At 40.6% G+C, this 23,687-nt stretch overlaps 2 protein-coding genes across 8 annotated transcripts in view; one reads left to right on the forward strand and one right to left on the reverse strand.

Moving 5' to 3' along the window:
* The first annotated feature begins 230 nt into the window (after positions 1-230).
* Positions 231-9,698, forward strand: orai2 (ORAI calcium release-activated calcium modulator 2). Of its 4 annotated transcripts, none has more exons than XM_086160437.1 (3): positions 231-608; positions 2,431-2,697; positions 4,839-9,698. In XM_086160437.1, exons 2-3 carry the CDS (start codon positions 2,470-2,472, stop codon positions 5,370-5,372), a joined length of 762 nt encoding a protein of 253 aa, XP_086016563.1. In that variant the 5' UTR covers positions 231-608; positions 2,431-2,469; the 3' UTR covers positions 5,373-9,698. The 4 variants fall into 4 exon arrangements, with proteins under 4 accessions (XP_086016563.1, XP_086016564.1, XP_086016562.1 ...); XM_086160438.1 differs by having other exon boundaries at positions 241-608; positions 2,434-2,697; XM_086160436.1 differs by having other exon boundaries at positions 302-608; positions 1,802-2,697.
* A 3,202-nt stretch (positions 9,699-12,900) lies between these two features.
* usp28 (ubiquitin specific peptidase 28) overlaps positions 12,901-23,687 on the reverse strand; it is a 28,498-nt gene continuing 17,711 nt past the window's right edge. For all 4 annotated transcript variants that reach the window (XM_086160440.1, XM_086160441.1, XM_086160439.1 and 1 more), the window contains exons 18-26: positions 23,357-23,487; positions 22,295-22,558; positions 20,716-20,811; positions 20,339-20,517; positions 18,534-18,612; positions 17,118-17,197; positions 16,858-16,981; positions 15,593-15,791; positions 12,901-13,763 (exon numbers count right to left, since the gene is read on the reverse strand). In XM_086160440.1, coding sequence (XP_086016566.1) covers positions 13,588-13,763; positions 15,593-15,791; positions 16,858-16,981; positions 17,118-17,197; positions 18,534-18,612; positions 20,339-20,517; positions 20,716-20,811; positions 22,295-22,558; positions 23,357-23,487 — 1,328 coding nt within the window. In that variant the 3' untranslated portion in view covers positions 12,901-13,587. The remainder of the gene's footprint in view (positions 13,764-15,592; positions 15,792-16,857; positions 16,982-17,117; positions 17,198-18,533; positions 18,613-20,338; positions 20,518-20,715; positions 20,812-22,294; positions 22,559-23,356; positions 23,488-23,687) is intronic.

Below are 23,687 nucleotides of genomic sequence, written 5' to 3' on the forward strand. Positions count from 1 at the left end.
ATGTCTGGAAGCAGCACAGCCAAGGAAAAAGCTATGAAAGGAAGCGGAAGGAACATTCGGAATTATTTTATAAGTATTCACGGACGAAATGTAATTAAAATCAGTCTGTTGTTCAGATATTTTTAGGCCAGCAGAGAAGGCTTTGCAGGCCGTGACAGTCCACAACCGATTGTAATATATACCAAATTTTACTTACTTATGAAAATCATACACATCTTGACGTGCTTTTATTTTGAAGGTATCTCGTCCAATCCGGAAGTTTGACACCAGCACTTTTAATTTCCGCATCCCGGGTCCTCTTGAGAAGAGACGGGTAGTAAAGCGAACAACCTCCCGGGTAGACTTCCCTCTCTGTGGGGAAGAAAATCAGCACTAAATTGCGTTAAAATGGAAAAGAAATGCGTAAAGTGAGACTCAGACGCCGTGGCAGAATTTTACGGTTCTCTCGACAGACGCGGTTGAAAGGCGGAAGTTGTCCCTCCTCCCTCCCCGACACAGTCGCTCTGGTTCGCTCCAGGACCGTGTTGATTTTCGTCCGGTTGTTAGTATAAAGAAGAAAACCATTTTGGAGGCTGAGTCGGTGTTTCAAGAGGCACCGCGGCAGGAAGGTATGAATAAATATTTTTAATAACGAAATGTTGCTAACCGCTGCTGACGGGAATGATGCTGGTTTGTTAGCTTACTAAGTTAGCCTAGCCGGAAGGGGATACGCCGCGAACGTCGCATCGTTTTCTTTAGTTTTTTATTTTTCTGGTTGTAAGCTAATTAAATATCCGCAGTTCTGTCCCACCCCGCTCTATTTGGAGATAAAAACGGCAGTTTGTACTGTTTTTATTTCAACCTTATCCGGTTAAATGAATCCCCATACGGAGTCCAAATATAGGGAGACGTAAAGAATCGCTTGTCATCAGTTTCCCTCTCAATGTGCGCCGCCTTTTATTTTTAAATAGTAAAGTGAATATGCTCGGTCTTTTGTTAAATGTAAATGTGTTCTATTTGATAAAGACGTTTTATCAGTTATTTTCTTATTCACAATCATGGATTCCGTTAATTTTACTGCGTACCGATTTTAATATTTTCAAAAAGATTTTCCTGTATGTATATAATCAGACATTAGATGATAGTAGGGAGTAGTTCTTTTCTCTCAAATTTTGAAACGATGTTTCTTGATTATTAAAATTAAGTAGTAAAAAGTGGTAATGTTGTTTTTTATTTGTATAGCTCCATATGAAAAAAGTCATTGGTTATGAAAATCAACAAGTTCACATACCAAAGTTTTTATTTTGTTACATCTTGCGTTTTGCAGGTCTACCAGTGTAATTGTTATTCCTAATCAAAAGAGAGATTTAGATGTCAATTAATTTAATTGGACCAAACTGGTCTTCTGACATTTTAGTGTTGAAGGCAAAGGACAGATTCTGCTTTTAAATCCCCTTTTTATTTATAGAACCTGTTTGGTGCAAATATGTGCCATTTTGTGCAGAGAGGTAGGATTGAAGATGTGAAAATTATCTTTATTGGGCCTTTTAGCAAGAACACACTCTGTAAATACAGTAGTCTTACATGAATATTTCTGTGTATTATCTTTTCCTATTATCCTTTGAGGCTGTTTGACAGCCATCAAGAGATTTATTTCAGGTCCCTTTTTAGCCTTTGAGTCTTTTTGAGTCATTTCACCCCGTGCTGACATTTCCTGTGTATATGTATAATAATGATAATAATATTTCTTGATATCATAGGAACATTCCTACAGTCTTTCTCAAAAGTTTTCCTTCCCATGTCATAATTGGCTTTCTGCCAGCGACAGACTGAAGAAAAACATCATTTGGTGACTTGAAGACCTTCAGGATAAAGTTGACTGAGGGCTGTGAGAACATCTGCGGTTTCCCATAAAAGGATGAGTCAATATATGAAGACAGAAGGCAATAGGAAATATCACAGTCCGACTAATACTGCATTTAATGGCCATGATTAAAAAGCCTTCATCAATCCTCTCTCTATTAAACATTCACATCAACAAAAGTTAAAATGTACCGCAGTGATAAATGGTTGTTTTTCAGTGCTAGCGTTTGTTACTTTGGGTGTAATGCTGTAAAATGTCAAATGTATTCTTCTGATTGTTATGATATGAGTTCAAGTAGTGTGATCCTCCTCAAATAACTCCTCAAATTCCAAAAAAGGATGATAAACACATTGTCAAGTGTTCTTGGTTAATCATTTGCTGCTGGTTTTAGGATAGCTTTGGGGGGATTGCACATTTCTTATAGAAGCAATCAAAACCAATAAAGACCCAAGTTAACCTTTATGTTTTGTTTTTTAATTTAGAAAACTTTTATCAGTCAGAATCACTCTGTGTCCCACAACATTGGGCATTTGTTGCAAGGGGAACTCTTATCATACCGCTCATTATTTCATGATGCTTCCACGAAGCAGGTAGTAAAGCCTCCCAGCCCCCTTTCTCAAGGAGCCATGAGTGAGTTGAACGTCCCGATGGGGTCGCCTGCCCCCGGGGTGTCCGAGCGTCCACCGGACGGGGAAGGGATGGACTACAGGGACTGGGTGCGTCGAAGCTACCTGGAGCTGGTAAGCTCCAACCACCACTCGATCCAGGCGCTCTCCTGGAGGAAGCTTTACCTGAGCCGCGCCAAGCTGAAGGCCTCCAGCAGGACATCGGCACTGCTGTCTGGATTTGCGATGGTAGAGACGACTCACCTCCACTGTTACTTTAGCATTGACACCTTTAGAAGATCTGCTTTTGCCTAGTCATTGTTAGCTTAATACAGAATTCTGTGTAACCTGCTGACCTGTTCTTCTTGTTCAAGGTGCTTTTTACACGCCTTAATTTGCTTCTTACTACTGAACTAGGTGGAACCAATTAGTGGGATTTTGCAGTAGTAATTTTTAGGTGTTTACCTTCATTCCTTACAACATATAATTGATAACTGACTGGGTTATTTAAGTATTTGAGGAGGTCTTATGTGTTATTTTTGATCATTTTTCGCATTATGTAATGTGAATATTCAACTTCCAGGTGCAAGAAACACTGATTTTGCATTGGAAAAAAAGTTAATCTGTCTGAACAAAGATGCCAGAGACAACTGATTCTTAGGTCATCCAGATTTAGTGTACAACTAAGAATCTAACCTAATCGAAACAAGGAGTCAATAAAAAAACATTCAACCGTCAGATGATAGAAATCTTTGGATGTTTAGAGCATGTTGGATTTCTGTTTGTTGCTAATGCAACTTAAATATACCACAAAGCACAGCCCAACAATTCACATTCTCTCTCTACAACCAGAAGTTGCATTAGACTTAACAAATATATATATATATATTTTGTATCCGAAATGTGGATTTCTGGTTTTAATATTGACCAATATAATACAAATGTAAACAGTTTAATTTCAGGAAGTTGGCTAGAGTCCCTCATTTTCACAGAGTAAAATAATTTGACTAATTTGTGTAATTGTAATGGTTACCCCAAATATACTGGCAACAGGGATTTCTAACTTTATCTGATATTATATATTGCTTGGGAGTTCATAGCAGCTGCTTAAGATGTGTTCACCTTCACAAAAAACCCACTTGTGAACCCACTGCAAGCTGGAAGGCACTGCAAATAAAAGGTTTCAGCTTCCTGGCTGCACTTAAGAGATAATTCCGTTGTTCTGACAAATGGGCTGTGACTATATGATATTGATTTGATATAAATGTGGTGGGTAACTGATCCAGAGACAGGTTCTCTCAGTCTGGTTTTGAATTGTTATAAGATTTTTTTCTTTGGGAGCTTGGCTACAGTTGGTTTCACAGTGGTTTCTCAGTGCTTTTGTCCGCTGCTCTTGACCTTTTGCTGCTCACTCAGCCTCCAAGCACCTCCACTTCAACCCAGAAAAAACATTTAAAGAGATCAACCCCATTGACAGGATTTACAAAAGTATTGTTTGTAGATAGTATTTGTCCAGCCATTTTTTTTTATTTCCTGTTCATTCGTTCAACCAACGATTAATTCAGATTGTTTTTTTTTTTTTTAATTTGGTGGGCAAAAGGAGTATAGCTATATGCAAGAAAAAATCAAATTCTTCCCCGACAATCTTGATTGCGTCTCGACAGGTTTCATCTGTTGTGAATATTCTCAGAAAACTAATCAGAAATACTTGATTGATCCCAGAGGAAGTTGTGATTCTCCTTCCTACAGCTTTCCACGGGTAGTTTCTCCTTCATTTCCTGATGAGCTGTGGACTAATCAATAAAATTAGCCACTCCGGAAACAAATCACTATAGTAATTTAAAGAGAATCACTGTTTCTGGTCAGCTCTTATCCTCAGTGATCAGTGTCACCCTGTTGAAATAACAGTTAATCAGTTGAACGCTGCATTTTGTAGGATCCTCATGTCTTCGTTGTGTTGTTCTGTTTTGAATGATTGGATATCGATTATTGAGTCGTTTGTTATCGACATTAAATTTTTTTAGCACATTTTTAACACATGGATACAGAAAGACAGTTGTCTCTGTGGCTAAAGGAGCTGCAAGTCCCGTGACGGGATCGTGTGGGTGGCGGGTCCAGGGTTTAAAGAAATTTCACACATGAATTATGACCTAAAATGTTTGAATATTAAAAAATAAGTTGTTCTCAGTTGTTAAAATTGACCATAAAATTAGCTATTCAATTTCAAAACTTTAGTAGCCGAGTCAAGGATATAAATTAAAGGGAGATTTTGTGGTCATGGTTCTCTGGAAAGTGTCTGCAGCATAGCGTTGTCTCATTCCAGAGAATGAGCTCAGGACAGCGTTGTGCGGTGGACGTGAGCGGTGAAGTCTCGTACTATGTCTTTCCAGGTGGCCATGGTAGAAGTGCAGCTGGAAATGCATTACAGTTACCCCCGGATCCTGTTAATCGCCTTCAGCGTCTGTACAACAGTGCTGGTGGCCGTGCATCTGTTTGCCCTGCTCATCAGCACATGCATCCTGCCCAATGTGGAGGCGGTCAGCAACATCCACAATCTTAACTCTGTCAGCGAGTCCCCGCACGAGCGCATGCATCACTACATTGAGCTAGCGTGGGGCTTCTCCACAGCGCTCGGCATCCTGCTGTTCCTGGCTGAGGTTGTCCTTCTCTGCTGGATTAAGTTCCTGCCCGTCGACTCAAGCGACACCAAGAAGCTCACGCCGCCCCAGGACAGCGGCTGGCAGGCGGCACTGGCGTCCACCATCATTATGGTGCCAGTGGGCATGATCTTTGTGGTTTTCACCATCCACTTCTACCGCTCGCTAGTGAGACACAAGACAGAGCGCCACCATCAGGAGATTGAGGAACTCCACAAGATCAAGGTGCAGCTAGATGGACATGAGCGCGGCCTACAGACCGTATGACTTTTTCTGGGGCTTATCCTTCTGCTTTTGATGCATGGCCGATAATCGAGCCTCACCTTTACAGTGTCAACCGTTTTTCAAAGGGCTCCTCCGTTATGTGCCAGCGATGTGTATACCTGTGCGTATATCTGTATATCTGGGTTTGGTATCTCAAACATCTGGACAAAAATCAGCAAATGGGCTGAGAGTAACTGACCATTTGTATGAGGTAAGGGGGGGAATGGACAAATTGTGAAGTTTAGAGTGAGAGAAAAAATGGTTTGGGATTATTATTGTTTTTATTTCTCATACCAACAATTTGTATTTCGAAACTTTACCTCATCTCCTAATGATGACCTGTTATTTCTGACATTTTCTCATCATTTTTCTTTTTGTTTATAACATCAACTCTTAATGTGTAAGTATTAGGGCCATTGTCTGAAAACTAAAATTAGTGGACTATATCAGCAATTCTTGAAAAATTCACAATATTTCTAAGCTCTTTCTGGTTGAGTCCAACTATTTATTTTGGTGTGGAAAGGGAAATTAAATAGAACTGAACCCATAAAATTAAGTATTAAGTGGTTTTCAGTGATTACTGTGTAATTTGATAATGAGCCCATTGGCAGTGGGGGGGGGCAGGCGCTAAGGAGAAGTAAAAAAGAAATTTTATAAATTCATAAACAATTGAATGACAAGTTAAAATGTACACAAATGTCACAAATAACTTAGATTTAAAAAGTAATCAAATTCACCAGTCAATGACCATAAAGTTGTGAAAAGTGTGGACACTTTTTCGGTTAAAAAGTCACATTTTCATCAATGAATTACGACATCTTTACTCAGATTTTCAGCACTTAATCTCACATTATTTTCTCGGAAATCGATGACCTGTCAACACAGAAAACGGTTTTCTGATGGGTTTTCTTTTTGTAATATATTAAAGGATATTTATTTTTTTGTACCAAACAATGGCCCTACTACTATTTGTACAGTTAGACTTTATGATAGGAACATTATTTATCAAACTTTTTTTTTTTTTTTTTTTAATGTTTTGCTTCCGTGTGTTTGAGACTGGTTTTGAGAAGGTGGGAGGTTAACCAAAAGGACTATTTCGGTGACCAACATCATTGACCCAAAAAGTCCTAATAGACCAGGGGTGTCCAAACTTTTTTTTTTTTAATTTAGGGCCACAAGACTTTTGTTGTCAGTGTGAACAACAGTTTTCTCACCACAAAGCTTGACTTGCATGCAATTGTAGTGCAGTGCATTTGAGTAGCTTCAACTCTGCTCTCCTGCACCTTGGTGCATAACATTGAGGCCATTCCTTTGCACTTAGCTGTCCAAGCTGAATCTCCATCGGTTTCTCACAGCTTGTCCCGACTAAGTCCAGTCTTGTCAAATGCATCTGACAGAGCCTCATAATTGTCCTTAACAGTTGTAGTCGTCCTTAGACTACTAAGATTGAGAAACTCTTCCGCAATGCAAAAGTCATCAACTCCCCATAAACAAATAACAGCTGTGCTGTAGCATAGCTGTTATTTGTGCTCTCATCACATGGAATGGAGTGGAAAACAAGCATCCGCTTTATCTGACTGTTGGTGTTTGTGTTATCTGACAAGTCTTCAGTTTAGCCCCTAAACTTTTTCTGAACAAGCTCACATGGTTGAATTCCTAACTCCTTTTTATGCACCTTATTCCTGCAACTATGGTACAGCACTTTTCTAAAGCCATCGTTTCCTGAGTTGGGCAATGCTGGCTATCTTGCCATTTTCTTGATTTGTCTCGACCCGCAACAGTCCAGAACAGTCAGCAGGACTGCTGATGCGGGACCTATCCACCTGGCAGTCACATGCTACATTTGTCCCTCACCTGTGAACAAGACCCCGGTGTGTTGACTTTAGGCCTTGCCATTTTATACTTAGCTGCAAAAAGGCCCCAGCGCCTGTTGAAGGTCCTGACTTGAAGAAGCCAACAGCATTTGAACAAAACAGAGAAGCAATTTGAGATTCCTGAATCAAACCCACTTGCCTCTTCACCTTAAGAGCCTGTCACTGAAAGTAACAAACAGGATCAGAGAGAAGGGACAACCCTTTTGGAGTCAAACCCACCTGGAATGTGTTAGACTTTGTTTGGAGAATGTAGATCCAACTCACACTTAGGTCAATACAGGCTCATAAAAACAGTCCCTGTAGCCTGCATTCTCTCAGTATGGCCCACAGTTACCTGGGTTTCACAATCGTTGCCTTCTCTGTCCATGAAGCATATGTAGACTGGCTTGGTAAACTCCTACTACCCCTTAAGCAACTCTTCTACTGAAGGTTGGGCTAAGGAGTTTCTCAAAGTGCTGGTTCCACCATCTTACATTGTCCCCTCCCATGTTTAGCACAGCCTGGAACAGTCCCGCCTTCCCTTCAAACAGTGCCAAATGCTTTGCCAGAATTTCTTTGAGGCCAACTAAAAGTCCTCCTCCATAGCGCCCTGAACTCCCCATCTGCTTGCCCTTGAGATGCCTTGGCCTGAAGGCATCCTCCTTCAGCCTGACTGCTTCCTTCACAGCTGGTTCCTGGAGTTGCCTCATTGACAAGCTTTGAACATGGACCTTCATGTCCTCAACTTCCCTTATGATGCACCTATTCCAGAGGTGGGAGCTAACAATCTCCCTCTGCCAGACGCTCCCTGTTCAGCCTCACTACTCACTTTGATTTCACAGGTTGGCCCGATAGCCTCACTTGCCGCCTGATCAAGCTCATCACCAGGTGGTGATCGGTTGACGTAGTTGCAAGAGGCTGCGGACGACTCAGATCCGTGCCAACCTGCCTGGGATTTCTGAGTATCTCCACCAACATCTCCCAACATTGGTCAACTCCAGAGAAGAATCAAGGCAAACCCTTCTCCAGAAGTATGGATCTAGAGCCCTGTAGTGCATTAAGGTGACCCCAACTTTATCTGGTTAGTGCTACACTAGCTCAGGCTCTTTCCCTGCGAGAGAGCTGACATTCCATATCCTAACCAACAGCATGCTGTCTGAAGTTTGACACACCCAGATGTGCACATACGTCTACAACCCCATTTTCAGTTGGCCCTTAGTGCCCAATGTCACTCTTCAGGCAGTGCCCAGCTGGGTCCCATGAGCTAGAACCGCCTTCCCTTGGACTTCTAAGAAGTATTCATTGTCCCATTCATCTGTCTGGAATTTTCTGCACTCGCTTATATCTTGCCTTTCTTTGGTTCTGCCTTTGTTGGTCCAGTGCAGTAACATTTTGCGTCAATTGATTTTATTTTGTCGAGGAGGCGCCTCATTCAAGTCAGTCGCGCCACTTGGTGTTACAAGAAAAGAAAATGCAATATGGTCAAGCCAAGTGTCATGAAGATGCCATATTTCAGTATATTTTTAGAAATTTGCTTCAGGCCAATTGTAAATGTAGACCAGGATGCTTTTGGCAAGTGGGCCGTAGTCTGGACACCCCTGCAATAGATACAAGGAAACATCACTCCAACAGCTTCTCTCAAACTGAGAAAGCAGATGTTTCCCTGGTTGTTCTGAATCAGAACCTGCTTTTGTTTTTTTTTTATTCTCTTTTAGTTTTCAAAACGGTGCCAAAGGTTTACAGCTCAATAGTGGGGGATATTTCTCCCTGAATGTACTCACTCCCCTCGGTGCGTAAGCACCTGCAGCCGTAGACCAAGCTCGTTTTCATTCAAAAGCAAACACCTCAAAGTCGAGAGCTTCTTTTTTTTTTTTTTGTTTGCTTTCCACGTTCAAATGTTGAAGACAGTGCAGTGTAGAAGGTCGCTATTGTCACTGCAAGCTGAGCTTTTTCTTTTTTTTGCACAGTTACAACAGCCTTCTCACCCAGCTGTTTCCTGGCCATTTCATGCTATTGAAACCAACATGGGCATTTCTGCCGCTGTGTTTACCTTTTTTAATTTTTTTTTTTTATTGGTCTTAAACGAGTCTTACAAAACATGACTAAGTGGGAACCTGTGAAGGTTCTCAGTCATCTGGGTTACAGTCAACGTTTGGCTGAAAAAGCTCAAGTGAGAGGCGAAGCATCTTAAAATAAGAGAAACAAAGTCCAGTTGCCTCAATAACATTTGACAACGATTGTCTGAGGAAGGTGACTTGTGTTTTGATGCCAATCTTGTGCCTCGAATGTCTTACTTTTCTTTTTTTTCCATCATTCCCTGTTTTGTTTTCATGCAAAACAGATGGAGCTCTCTGCTACAGCTCGTTCTGTTTATTCATTTAGTAACAATAACACCGGTTTATTCCTCATTTTCCAATGTGTGCAACAGAAATCAAGGGAATCTGGTGAATGAATTAAAATTATTTGGGAGAACTAAGCAGGTGTGTTGTTATAGTTTGTTTTAACATCAGGAATTGAAAAAAGTAGCTAATTTGATCATTTTGATTTGTTTTGTTTTTTTTGCTTGTTCAGAATTGTGTTCCCTTTTCAGGAAGTTTTCCCACTTACCAAAAGCTTATAGGTACTTATTTGATCATTGACGTCTGCAATTTTCATAATTATCCTCCGTGGGCTGCCACCTGACCTTGGTGGAGGGGTTTGCATGTCTCACTGATCCTGGGTGATATGCTGTCGGTGGGCTTTATGCCCCTGGAAGGGTCACACTAGGCAAAGGTCCCAGGTGAGGGATCAGACAAAGTGTGGCTCAGATTCTGACAGTTATTTGCGACTATGTACCCAACAGCAGTTCAGTTTACCCAACCTTCTTGGGAGTGCAAGAGAGTGCTCCCATTGGGGACTCCCTCGCTCTATTGGGAGACTTCAACACTAATGTGGGCAATGACAGTACGACTTGGAAGGGTGTGATTGGGTGGAACAGCCCCCCAGATCTGAACTCAAGCGTTGTTTTGTTGTTGGATGTCTTTGCCCGTTACAAATTGTCCATAACAAACACCATGTTCAGGCATAAAGGTGTCCATACGTGCACTTGGCACCAACGCACCTTTGGCTGCAGTTCTTCAGATCGACCTTGTGGTTGTGTCTTCAGACTTGCAGCTGCATGCCCTGGACACTCGGGGCAAAGAAAGGGTCAGACCTGAAGCAGTGCTCCATCAACACTGTTGACAATGGGAGCGGGGCGCTGCTGACATCAGCTCGAGGCATTGTAGATTGGTAGAAAGAATACATCGAGGTAGCAGGGCAAGGGGACTTTCGGATGGGCACACCTATTTCCGAGGCTTAAGTTGCTGTGGCGGTCAAAAAGCTCTTCAATAGCGAGTCTCTGGGGATGGATGAGGTCTGCCTTGGGTTACTCAAGGCTCTGAATATTGTAGGGCTACCCTGGCTGACACTCCTCTGCAGCATTGTATGGACATTGGGGACAGTGCCAGTGGACTGGCAGACCTGGGTGGTGAGCCCCCTTTTTAAAAAGGGGGATCGGAGGGTGTGCGCCAACTACAAGGGGCTCACAGGGCTCACACTCCCCAGCCTCCCAGGTAAGGTCTATTCAGCAGTGCTGGAGAAGATGGTCCGCCGGTTTGTTGAACCTCAGATCCAGGAGGAGCAGTTTGTTTTTTGTTCTTGCTATGGAACAATGGACCAGCTCCATACCCTTGGCATGGTCCTCGAGGGGGCATGGGAGTTTGCCCAACCAGTCTACATGTCTTTTGTGGAGCTGGAGAATGCACTCGATTCATTGCCGGAGCTTGGTGGGCATTGCCGGTTGTAAGTCGGATTAGTTTCTGTTAAGAGTTGGACTCCCCCAGGGCTGCCCTTTGTCACCAATTCTGTTCATAACTTTTGTGGACAGAATTTCTAGGCACAGCCAGGGTGTTGAGGGGCTTTGGTTTAGTGGCCACAGGGTGGAGTCTGCTTTTCGCAGATGGTGTGGTTCTGTTGGCTTCACCAGTCCATGATGGAGGTTCGCAGACGAATGTGAAGCGGCCGGGATGAGGATCAGCACCTCCAAATCCGAGACTGTGGTGCTCAACTGGAAACAGGTGGAGTGTCCATTACAGGTTGGGTAAGAGGTCCTGCCCCAAGTGGAGGAGTTCAAGCACAGTATCTCAAGGTCTTGTTCACGAATGAGGGAAGGCTGGAGTGGGAGATCGACAGGCGGATCGGTGCAGCGTCTACAGTGATGCCGACTCTGTACTGGTCTGTCGTGGTGGAGAGGGACCTGAGCCAGAAGGTGAAGCTCTCAATTTACTGGTTTATCTACGTTCCTACCCCCCACCTATGGTCATGAGCTGTGGTTAGTGACCTTAAGAACGAGATTGCGGATACGGGTAGCCGAAATGAGTTTTCTCTGCAGGGTGGTCGGAATCTCCCTTAGAGATAGGGTGAGAAGTTTGGCCATCTGGGAGGAGCTCAGAGTAGAGATGCTGCTCCTCCGCATAGAGAGGAGTCAGATGAAGTAGCTCGGGTATCTGGTCAGGTTGCCTCCCAGGGGAGGCATTCCGGGGTTGTCCACGGGAGGAGGCCACGGGGAAGACGCAGGAAACACCGGAGTGGCTATGTCTCTCGACTGGCCTGGAGACACCTTGGGATCCCCCCAGAAGAGCTGGACCATGTGGCTGGGGAGAGGGAAGTCTGAGCCTCTCTGCGTTTGCTGCTTCGGGTAAGCAGCGGAAGATGGATGGATGGATGGATTGATGGATGGATTGTGGTTATTATGGCAACTGCAAAAAAATTAAATGACAGACTCATCCCTTTGAAACATTTTATTTTGGGATACTATATTGTATTTTACATCTGTTTTCGTCTAGTGTAATCACATTACGTTTCTGTATCATATCATATTCTTCCTTATCTTATTTTCAATGGATCCCTTGTTAGGAAAACAAAAGCAAGATAATCCTTATCCTTGAAGAATCACATTATAGTTTCTACCACAGAGCTAATAATAAAAATAGAAAATGACACATTTCGGTCCTTCAGATGAGACAGTCTGCAGAAACAATAGTTATTGTGATATTATTGACATTGGAACATTATGGAAAACATTTATTGATCACAAATGTAAAAACTGTGACAAATCAGTGACAGGGTACTCAACTGACTATCATTCAGTTCCTCCACACTCTGATAGGGTAGAAGGAGCGGCGCTGCCCCCCCCCCCCGAAAACTGAAAATATTCTTGGCTCTGTAAGCAAGTTTGATTTTTTTTTTTTTTTTTTACTCTGCAAAGACATCGAATTAACATTGTGACAGAGTCTCATTGTTAAATATTGCACGTAAGTAGGTGATTTACGTTGTAAAATTGCACCTTCATCTGAGTACTCTTGAGCCAGAGACAAAAGACAAAATAATGGAAAAAAAATTACGAGCGTGCTCAAGTGATCATATAAAAATCAATAAATTATGCCTGTCTTTTCAAAAATGTGGTAAAAACATTTCATAAACGATGTTCATTCTGATGTTAATTTCAACAAATTACAGATCGCCAATCTAGGTTTTCCATTATTTGATGAGAAAGGGATGAGAACCCCCGTTCCAAATTTTTATGCATCCCATAATCCTTCTGAGCTTCACCCGTGTAGAAAACTTCACGTCTGTTTTGAAAAATACAAAGTCATATGAAAAGTGCACAATTAACAGTTTATTATGAATATGGTATGTTTTCTTTTTACCTTCTGATATTTGTTTAGAACCACAATAAGTCAGTTTTGAACATTTTATTATGTTTTATATAACACATTGTGACGACAAAAATGTGCCCAAAAATCACAATATTTCATTGAGAGAAAAGAGGAGATGTTTTTGGCATTGACCTCAACTTCATTTGAGTACAGGAAATCTCACGTTTCATTTTAACATCGAGATGTTAAAAGCAGAGACATGACATCAAGAATAGATTAGACGGATGTGGAATAGATTTTTTTTGTATCTATTTTGACCAAAAACCAGAAGACGATGGATCTTGAAGTCAAAGATCAAGGCGGTTACATAGTAAAATGTAAGAAGAGTGAATTTCAATCATCTTAAATATTTCCAAATCAAAAGTAAGAATATTTCATGGCAAAATTTTTCAGCATTCATAACCTTTTGAATCCCTCCGTCTTTGTGTTTAGTTGTAACGGCGATGTCAAGTCAAGTTTCCATTCCAGTCTGACATGATGTTAGTATCATGCATGTTGTTTGCGTTGTGTTGTGATAAGGGTGGTTGTGGTGAGCGTGTCACCTGGCTAACCCTAAGGAACGCTAAAAGCTAGCTATGTGGCTATACACATCAAAATGATATACAATTAAAAAATCAGTCCGTCGCATCACTTGACGGCAACCACCGATGTGTTGTGGATGGACTCCATGACGGCAGTCAAGCGGCTCCAGAGGTCGTGGGATTGACTTATTTGGACTTTGGGCGGTTCTTTGAGGATGACGGTCTCGGCGGAGCAGTCCAGAACACGGGGCAGGAACTCACCGAGTTTCACCTGCAATGAGTCTGAACACAGAGGAGGATTGAAGAAGTCAGTTTTATTGTCAAAGATTTTTTTTTTTTCTTTTTACCAGAATTTTCATCTGAGGAGAAAGCTATCAGTCACACAGGCTGACGCTTCAGATTTTTTTTTTTGTCACAGATCATTTTTTGGAAGTGTCCTGAATTTAAGCATATATCCTCCCGCCAGAACCACGGGTACAGTTTCTGGTTCTTAAAGTTAATGGAGTTACTTGTGTTGTGGGCATGTAGTGGGGCAGGCAGAGAGTTCTGTAATAGGCTGGCAGGACAGAGTACTATGTCAAAATAATAATGTAAAACAAAAATGACAGCTCTGTAAAAACTAACTTCCCGAAATATTATTTAATAATAATTTTAATAAGTGTCTTCTTGTCGAAATCATGGCAACTGGACCTGAATTTCTTCACTTGAGGACATTTCACGCCTTGTTTGAGAGGCATCTTCAGTTCTGTGGGGAGTTTCTGAATATAACTACCAGGGTTGTGGGCGGGTCAAAGTTATGATGGCTTGTTCTACAAATGGGGGGTCGATTGGCAGAAACTAGTTCGAAGGGGGTTGTTATGCTAATGGGGGTGTCGCTAGGTGGGGGCAAAGGAGCAACTTTTGGGGATTACCTGGATCGGGACGTGAAAAGGTAAAGCCAAACTTCTCAGAATGTGGAAAAAAAAAAGCGCGAAATCTGTTGAATCACATAGACTGTTTAAGGTACCAGGCTGGGGTGGCGGAGCTTTCCTGAATGTCTGGAGGGTGCAGATGGACCTGGTTCATGTCTGCTTATCTGTCTTGGTATTGATGTCAGTGTGGCGTTATATGTTCAGAGATGTTTTATTCTGTTTTGACAAAGATGGCTTCTTTCACCCACTCTCGAACCATCTGTCTTCTCCGTCCAGAAAATGGACATTGCTGTCTTCAAATGAGCACTCCTTCTCCTTCAGGTGTGGGTGGACGGCAGAATCCTGTCCTGAAGTGGTGGCTCTCCTGTGTATATATATATATATATATATATATATATATATATATATATATATATATATATATATATATATATATACACACACACACCCTATATATATATGGGTATTTTATCCTTGGGGTGCGCCAATCTTTGTCTCAGGGTGTTGTGGAGTTTGAAATGTACCGGCATATATACACATCAAGATGGTGTATATACCGGTACATTTTGTACATTTGCACAACAAGCCATTATAACCTAGACCCGTCCACAAGCCTGGCAGTTCTATCCGGAAACTCCCCACAAGCCATCAGAACTGAAGAAGCCTCTCGGATCAGGGTCCTCAAAAAAATAAATTCCAGTCCAGTCGCGACAACAAGAAGATTTTCACAAGAATTCACCGTGACCTCGATGACCGAGAACCTCCACAGGCCATAATAAGTGTCGTAATTACCCTGGAAAATAAACCACTCTTGACAACAAGCAGACCATTGCAAGTAAATGAGTGGAGTTATGAGACAACAATTAGAACCATCACCACCAATCAGAAGAAATTCAAGTCCAGTAGATTTTGACAAGAATTCCCGGTGAGAACCTCCACAGACAGTCAGAACAGGGGTGAGAGAATTCAAGCAACCAGAAAGGGTGAAACTAGCAAAAAATACTACATCAAAATCATTTGTGGGTTTGATCAAAACACGATAGTAACAGATGGGGATGAGTCGCCGGTTTAAGCCGTAACTTCTTGTAAATTGAACTCCGACCGATGGTCTGGAAAAAAATGCAAAATGAAACGTTCGCTAAGAGTCACCAGTATGAACGGGGATCTGCGGAGTGGTTGAAGTCACGGGATTAATCTTACCCTCCATGTCTCGGCCCAAGCAGCAGCACCAGTGGCTCCGGATTCCCTCCATGGCGTCCCGGTCCTCCTGCGACAAGGACGGTTCCTGGCTCATCAAGTGGAGGCAGGGGATCACCACCTCGTTGATGATGCCGACACCTTCCTCCACCTTGCTCTCCTCTCCACTGCAGAAGAGCCGGGATGCGCTTTCATTCAGGGCCTGCGAGGGAGATGGAAGGTTAGCCTTCGCTTGTGTTGATGATCCTCTATGTCCAAGTCAAAACGAGCTTTTTTTTCCCCTCCTAAAGTGGATTTTTACTGGGTTATCATCAATATAATAAATCTCATGCAGCACAGAAGTGTTATATCTTTAAACGTATCATTTGAAGATACGATATATCTAACTTATGTCGTTTAAAAAATTCATTAAGCTATTGCCAATTCCCCTAAGCATTTCCTTGTTAATTTTTTTCCCATTATTTTGAAATAAATAAATGATTAAAGAAATAAAATGAAAAAAGGAATGCTGGATGAAAGTTGTACCTTAAAATAAAACTTAAAGTTTTAATAAATCATATTGGCTTCATATGAGACGTCTTCCAGATTCTTACAGATCAAATATCAACTTTGAGTTGTGAAATACACTGTAACATTTCTTCAATTACTAAAAAGTAACCAAATTGGGAGCAATTGGAAAAATAGAAATTAGTGTAGAAATGTTCATCAATCTCATCATTTTATACATATATATATATATATATATATATATATATATGTTAAAAAATGATGATTGATGCTTGATTAATTTAACTAATTAACTATTTTTTTATTAAATTAATTAATTAATCAACCAATCAATCAATTAATTTTGTTTTTAAAATCAAACACATGGGTCAAACAGGAACATGTGACATACAGGACTGTCCCAGAAAATTAGAATATTGTGATAAAGTTCTTTATCTTCTGTAATGCAAAAATTACTTTGTCATGATATTCTAATATTTTGAGATAGGATTTTTGAGTTTTCTTAAGATGTAAGCCATAATCAGCAATATTAAAATAATAAAAGGCTTGCAATATTTCAGTTGATTTGTAATGAATCCAGAATGTATGACATTTTTGTTTCTGTAATTGCATTACAGAAGATAAAGAACTTTATCACAATATTCTAATTTTCTGAGACAGTCCTGTAATTGTTACCGAAATAATCACTGGGAAAAAAATTGCTGGGAAACAAATGTCTAACAAAAATGCATTTTCTCTGCTGTAACATCGGTCTAACTCACAGTGAGGCACTTCCTCCTGTAATTGGCAATGAGGGATTTGTCAATGCCTCGTTTCTCCCCCGTCCTCACAAGAGCCGCGTTTGTATCGTAGGCGTGGGCCAGGTAGATCAGCGCCTCGCGCATCCTGCCACAGAAGCATCCCAGATTCATATATAGTTCATAAATATACAGAACATAAAAAATCACACACAATGGAAGATACATTCAATGTTAATATCGTTCTCTGGACTCGTTCGGAGGGGACGTGACAGTGTACTTACTTGCCGTGCTGATAGTGCTCCAGGCCTGTCAGGAAGTACAGAAACACCGTCCTGAAGAGCCGGTAGTCATCGTGCCAGCGCTGCCAAAAACACACACACTAATCAGAGTAGTGTATAATTTCATCAGTTTGCAGCTGCAATAGAAAGGTGAACACATTCGCAAAGGCCGAGCTAGCTGTTTTCATTGAATTTGGGCTATAACCCTCATAAATAGCAGAGGACTGCTCTTTCCTTTATGACTTAAAATAAAAAAAAATCAAATCAGTTTTTTTTTTTTGGAATATTTCTAAATACCCCTGTAAATTGTCAATAGAGGGAAAAAGCATCTTGATTATGTGCTACTAAGTGTGGCATTCTAAGTGAAACAAAATTTGAGAGGTAGGACCTAAAAAGGAATAAGACTCTAATTACTAACAGACAGAAATTTCATGAAAATGAGACAGAATTGATCTAAAAACTCTGAAAATGCCTTAAAATGCACCAGGAATTACTTAAATTACCAATAAAAGACTAAAAAAATATGATAAGATATCAAAATTGCAGGCAAAACACCTGAAAAATGGCAAGATATAAAAATAAGCGAGCTTTTTTCAATCAGTCATGTGCAAAAATATTCGACATTTTTTTTTCCAAAGATAGTCCAAAAAATGTAGTTTTTGCAGATTTTCTTAGGAGTTTTAAACCCACACTGTTTCCTGTTGTGAGAAAAGTCAGTGCTGCTCTGTGAGTGGTCGCCAGTGTCGTTTCACCGATGCGACCATGAAATGTGACGCCACAGTCAACATGCTTGTCATTCCGCTGCAGCCAAATGTCACAGGGTTCACGAGCTTGCAATCTTTAAGAACCAAAATAATCTTAAAAACGGAAAACCTCCAAAACTCTCCCCAAAATGTCTGAAGGATAGAAATTAAATGCGTTATGTGACTTGCTGTAACGGCTTCATTTATATTTCAAGAAACATATTCTTGCGGGAAGAAATTAAAATGAAATCTTCCCACCAGAGGCTTTTCCCATTAGTGTGTAACTCCTACAAGGTGCGAGGATATTTAGTATTTTGTTTTTCACAAAAAGATTTTACATTATTTAAATGTAAAAAATGAGACCAATTCAATCATTTCCTGTGAAGATCCAGTGAATTTATGGATAGGATAAGGTTATGATAAAATTAGCAGGCAAAAAAAGAATGACAATAATGTTCAAAACACCAGTATTAGAAATAAGAAATAAAGTCTTGATACATCAATTAAGTCGCAAAACTTGCAATGAGATTTTTGTCCCTAACGTCTTCTGCACCATAGTGCAGTTGTCTGTGGAATTACAACTGTTGGAGTATTTTTTTTTTATTTTTTATACTGGACTCCTGATTGATGAAATTTTAACAAGCTGGTTAGCTAGTTAGTGAGTGAAACGGGTTACCATGTACTCCTCCATGTCCATGTCCTCAGGTGTTATTAGACGGAGCTTGGCTCGGGCTTCTCTCATGATGCTGATAGCCCTGCAGGAAACCCAAGTAACTAATTTCACTGGCATTTATCTTTTTCAACAATCTTTCTATGTTTAACTCATTAATAGAAGGTTCATAAGCAGAGGGGAACTCCCCCACCCTAAAACAAAATCCAATAAACGCATTGAACTGAATGATAGTAACAATATGTAGCACTGTACATATACTCTGCTTGCTCAAAATAAACATTAATCCTCTTTTCGATTTCTCACACATTCATCATAAAATAATTAGATACAGTATATATCAGTAGTAGTGATCTTAATGAGAAATTACACATTTTCATTTATTAACTGATGACGATTTGCTCAACGCTGCATATAATATCTTTATATTCAGAAGTCACACAATCATATTCTCTTCTATCTGGTAAATAGAATGAAGTGTTATAATTTACTTCAGCATCAGTAAAGTATTTCTGATTCTGATCTTGTGAGGGCATAGGGCAGAGCCGGGAATTTACGGCCCGCGGGCCACAACCGTCCCGTTTTGCTTTTTTATTCGACCCGCAAAAGCATTATCGATCAAGATTGAATTTAGAAACTCCTTATTTTTCCTTTCATTTAATTTTGTAGGATGATCACATACAAAATAATGTCGGTACATTTATATGATCATTAATAATTTTAAAGTTGAAATAAAATGCTGAAAAAAATTAAATATTTACATAGCAATTTTGTTTTGGTTCAATTTACATGAAAATAATTGCCCACCCCTGGAATAGGGTGTTAATCCAGGCCGCAGTTCTAAAATCTGACCACTAGATGGCGCTCTTTCCCCGTTGTTTTGACAGCCAAATCTCTTCACAAGGCAAATTTCCTTCCCAGCTGGGCTTCACCTTAGAAATCCCACATTCTGCTACTTTCACATTTTGTACTGTAACGTTCCGAGAAGCCGGAACTCTTACATCCGTCATGAAATTAGCATGAGCTCGAGTTAAAAGAGCGAATTTCTATCAAAAAAGAAACATTTTTAATGAAAAAAATGATCTTGCCACTGCCCGATTCTTGAATAACACTGAAATCCTGCCTAAATCCTTATGAGAAAAACAAATCGAAACAAAAATGAGGCAAAATTCTGATAGAAATGTAGAACAAAAGTTTGAAAGTTTTTTAAAGAGCTCAATATTTAGTTAAGGCAAATTTTCACAAAATACTGAGGAGCACTTGGGAAAAGGAATACACTATGCTGATTCTATTTTTGCAAAAAAATAAACCAAACAAACAAGTTTATTGCAATAAACTCCTTTTCAAGATAAAGGAAAATAAAACTCCAGTGTTTAAATCAAGCGGTCTCAAAAAAAGGGGAAAGGGTATCTTTTCACAATTATTTCCAAGTAATCTGAACTTTTTGGTTTTGGTATCAAGGTATTTATGAAATTATTCATGAAAATATTACTATATGGTATTCTTAATGTGTTAAATTACCAAATTACATTTTTGAGTAAAGTGTCAATGTAATGAAATTTCATTCTGTTGTTTAACGATAAAACCATGTGGTTATATCAGTTTAATAATATGTTTAATGTTCTACTGAATAAAGTGCAGTTTAGCTTTTACCATCTTCTAGCCACGGTGATGGCGCTAAATAGTCAAAGAACATGTCACTAACCGTAAATCTTAATTTTAGATTTTCTTTCTTTTTGTGTTTGGGCCACATTGTCCTCATCCAAGGAGGATTAAACAATGTTTAAGCAAAGCGTTTATGGGTCTCTGACCTCTCGTCAAAGCTGAGATTGCGATCGGTGAACTGCTCCAGCAGCGTCCTCTCAATGATGCGTTTGGGTGCCTGGTTCTGGAAGAAGTACACGAGGGCGTGCTGCAGCCGGGCGTCCTCTTGGGAGGTGGCTGCCTCCTGGGATAGCTCGTGCAGCCGGGCGTACTCCTCGTGGAAGGCCTTCGGGACACGGTGCATGTTTACATTTTAATATTGATTCACCATTCCGACTGATGAGCTTGAACGAAAAAGAGGGCGTTTTCGTCGCGCGTCCGTTCTCCCGGACGAGAGGTGAATCTTCGCCACGACTGTGACCTACATGGCTGAGAACTTTTGCAGAAACGGGTTATTATCTGTACGTATTATTAGTCAACAAACCTTGATGAGGCCTGCTTCTGGGCCTTCCTTGTCAAATATTGCTCGGGCCTTGGCGATGGCCAGAATGACCCCTTGCATGGCAGGAGTCAGCATCATCTGAAATGAAACATGTGATTGATAAATAGCGATCTCATACAAATGCGTCAACATCACAAGTGACCTTGGAACATCTGGATGGCTATCTCAAAAACCATAGTAGCATCGGGGATTATTAAAAAAAAAAACAAAGAAAAAAAAAAACAATTTTAGCGTTTGATCAATAACAATTGTACGGATATTATAAAAGCAACTGTTACACCGATGTAAACAATGACTTTCTTAGAAAAAAATAAACTAGAAATATGAAGGAAAATTGTTAACAAGAGCGCTGAAAACTACATCAAAAATAGTCCGCTATCTTCAGATGATTGAAACTGTCATGTGCCCAACAAAAGATATGTGAACACCAGTATGTGACTAACTATGTTAAAAATCATTAATAACCGCAACTGTGGTGAAAACACGTTGGAAACAACTTTTTCAAAAACAAGGGAAAAATAAAACAAGGTATATTCAACCTCACTCAAATTAATTACTTTCATACATTGCTGAGATTCCTTGTCATTAAATCTATGTTATCAGATTTGACCTCAACATCAGCGACTTTTGGGATGTTGCGAGTTTTGCAGCGGCATTTTAACAGCATTACTCATCCTGCTGGATCCGGTGAATTCCAGTTTCGGTCCAGGTCATAAGTACTTAAAAAAGTACTCTGAGTAAAATTGCCCTCGATTTAGTCGCCTGAGATGAGTGTTAGGACTTCCATAGGATGTTAGAAGAGAAACACCTTCAATCTTTGGCCTTGCCTTCAAATACTGGAGAATTCAATTAATGTGCTCGAATGACCTTGGTAGTTTTGAAGGGATCAATAACTGGCAGATGATATAAAGCACTCCACCAGACTGAAGAACACTTTCTACCCCAGAACAGCGGCTGCTCTAAATCAGGCCAGGAAAAAGTAACTGTAACATACAATCCATGTCAACAACTCACATGTAGCCAAGCGGTGTGGAAATATATATTTTTTTAACTGAATGGCTATTTGCACTGCACTATATATAATATCTGCAAACGTATCGTTGTGTTTTTTCATTCTTAAGGTACATATATTTATAGTATATCTCACAACACAGGGTGCAGAGGGTCTGTTTATCCGTGAGTCATGTCCGATTTGTATTCATATTCATACGCTGTACGTTTCACCTCCCTGATATAGACGTATAGAATCTGTGTTCTGCAGTTTCCTTGCACAGAAATCTATTTTTTCGTTTCACAATGAGCGTCTTTCAGGGCTGGAAACCAACTGTCATCGCACGGTACAACTTGTGCTCTGCGATAACGATAAAAGACTATTCTATTGCATTGTATTCTATTCTATATGGCTCCCTTGAAAGCCAGATAATGTGTTTTGAGAAGCAGGAAAGCATATTCTGTCTTGCTTATAGACCCACATTCACTTTTGATTTTGGACAATATTTTACACTTTCAAAAAATGTTTCGTGCTGATACTTTTTCTGGAGGTCGAAGTCCATATCTGTACCTCTTCATTGTATCCGTCAGCGTCGGCTCGCACCATGATCCTGCCCACGTTGGGAATCTCTACCTCTGACACCTCATTCTCAGCCTGCCTCGCTCTCGATGCGACGCTTTGCTGCTGCTGTTGTTCTGGAGCAGCTTCTGGTTGAGCAGATTCTCCAGAAGATTCTTCGGTTTCCAAGTCGGGGCCCGTCATTCCAGCATTGTCCCGCTCCGCCTGCAGATCGGAGGCTGGCTGGTAACTGAGCTTCACTTCAGAACCAGCGGTCTGGGGAGGGGGGGTTTGGGAAGAATCGCATCACAATAACTCACAACTGTTATCATCAGTCACACGAAATGAGGAGAGTGTATCTGGAAAATGTCCCTCCACCTCACCTTCAACAGGGTTTCTATTTTAACTCTGAGTCTGGAAGTTGAAACACGTGCTCTGATAGTGGACTCCCCAGAACTTGGGTCAACTCAGACCCGGGGACACCAGTCCCGTTAAGCGGCAGTTAATTTAAGTTAGACATGAGTTCAACCATTTAAAGGCCCAAGAAAAAAAAAAAAAAACATCAGTAAGATGGCACTTTTTGTTCTTATAGAAAGTTAGGGTCTAAAAATTTGGTTTAGCCAAATTGGTCAAACTGGTTTGTTTCAGTTATCGTCAAAACGAAAATTTAATTTAACTTTTTTATGAAAAAGAAATTTTATAAAATTTTTGGGGGGGATTTTTAATTTTTTTAATTAAATTTTTTTTTTTTTTTTTAAAGTCTATATTACTTTATACTTTTTTCACCTCTTATTATGTATACTCCATAATACTATCATTTATTAAACCTGTGTAAGTCTTTAAGTGGATGTTTATATTTAGGATTTCCAGGACTGGCGTGGACCCTGTAAGTCCACCAACTGTCAAAATTGACCTAAATACTTCATGACCTTTCTGCTCTGCCTGACATTAACTTGTTGCTAAATGGGGAAACAGGATCTGCGACCCAGATGTAACCACTTCATTTTACTGGCGCGGAATTTCTGATCCATATTCCAAGGGGGAAGCGGGCACGGTGCCCGAGCGCGTGCCCACCTGACTTTGCGGACCCTCCTCAAAATTGGCCGCCTGCCCGGGCTCCGGGACGTTGGGGGTGGAGGGGGCGCTGTTATGAGGTCGAGGTCCGGGGCTCTCTGGCGGCGGCGGAGGGGTTAACGCTGGGTCTTCTGAAAGAAGACAGACTTAGAGGGTTAATATTTTAGATTAAATTAAAAATGTCACAAAATAGTCTATTTTGGTGATCAGCAAAAAACGATGTAAAGCGATTCTGTCATTTATTACATGTGAGACAACGTGTCTGGATGGCATAATATGTAAACAACTGTAAAGTCATGCCTGTAGAGGTTCATAGTCATCCAGGTCATAA

Source organism: Fistularia commersonii, chromosome 15 (assembly GCF_037954325.1).
Source record: "Fistularia commersonii isolate RoL2024-O1a breed Wild chromosome 15, RoL_Fcom_v1.0, whole genome shotgun sequence".
Classification (NCBI taxonomy): domain Eukaryota; kingdom Metazoa; phylum Chordata; class Actinopteri; order Syngnathiformes; family Fistulariidae; genus Fistularia; species Fistularia commersonii.

Excerpts from the sequence above, each read along its gene's own strand:
- orai2 (XM_086160437.1), top strand. The coding sequence starts at position 2,470 with ATGAGTGAGTTGAACGTCCCGATGGGGTCGCCTGCCCCCGGGGTGTCC. Across the intron at positions 2,698-4,838 it reads TGCTGTCTGGATTTGCGATG|GTGGCCATGGTAGAAGTGCA; the intron begins GTAGAGACGACT and ends ATGTCTTTCCAG.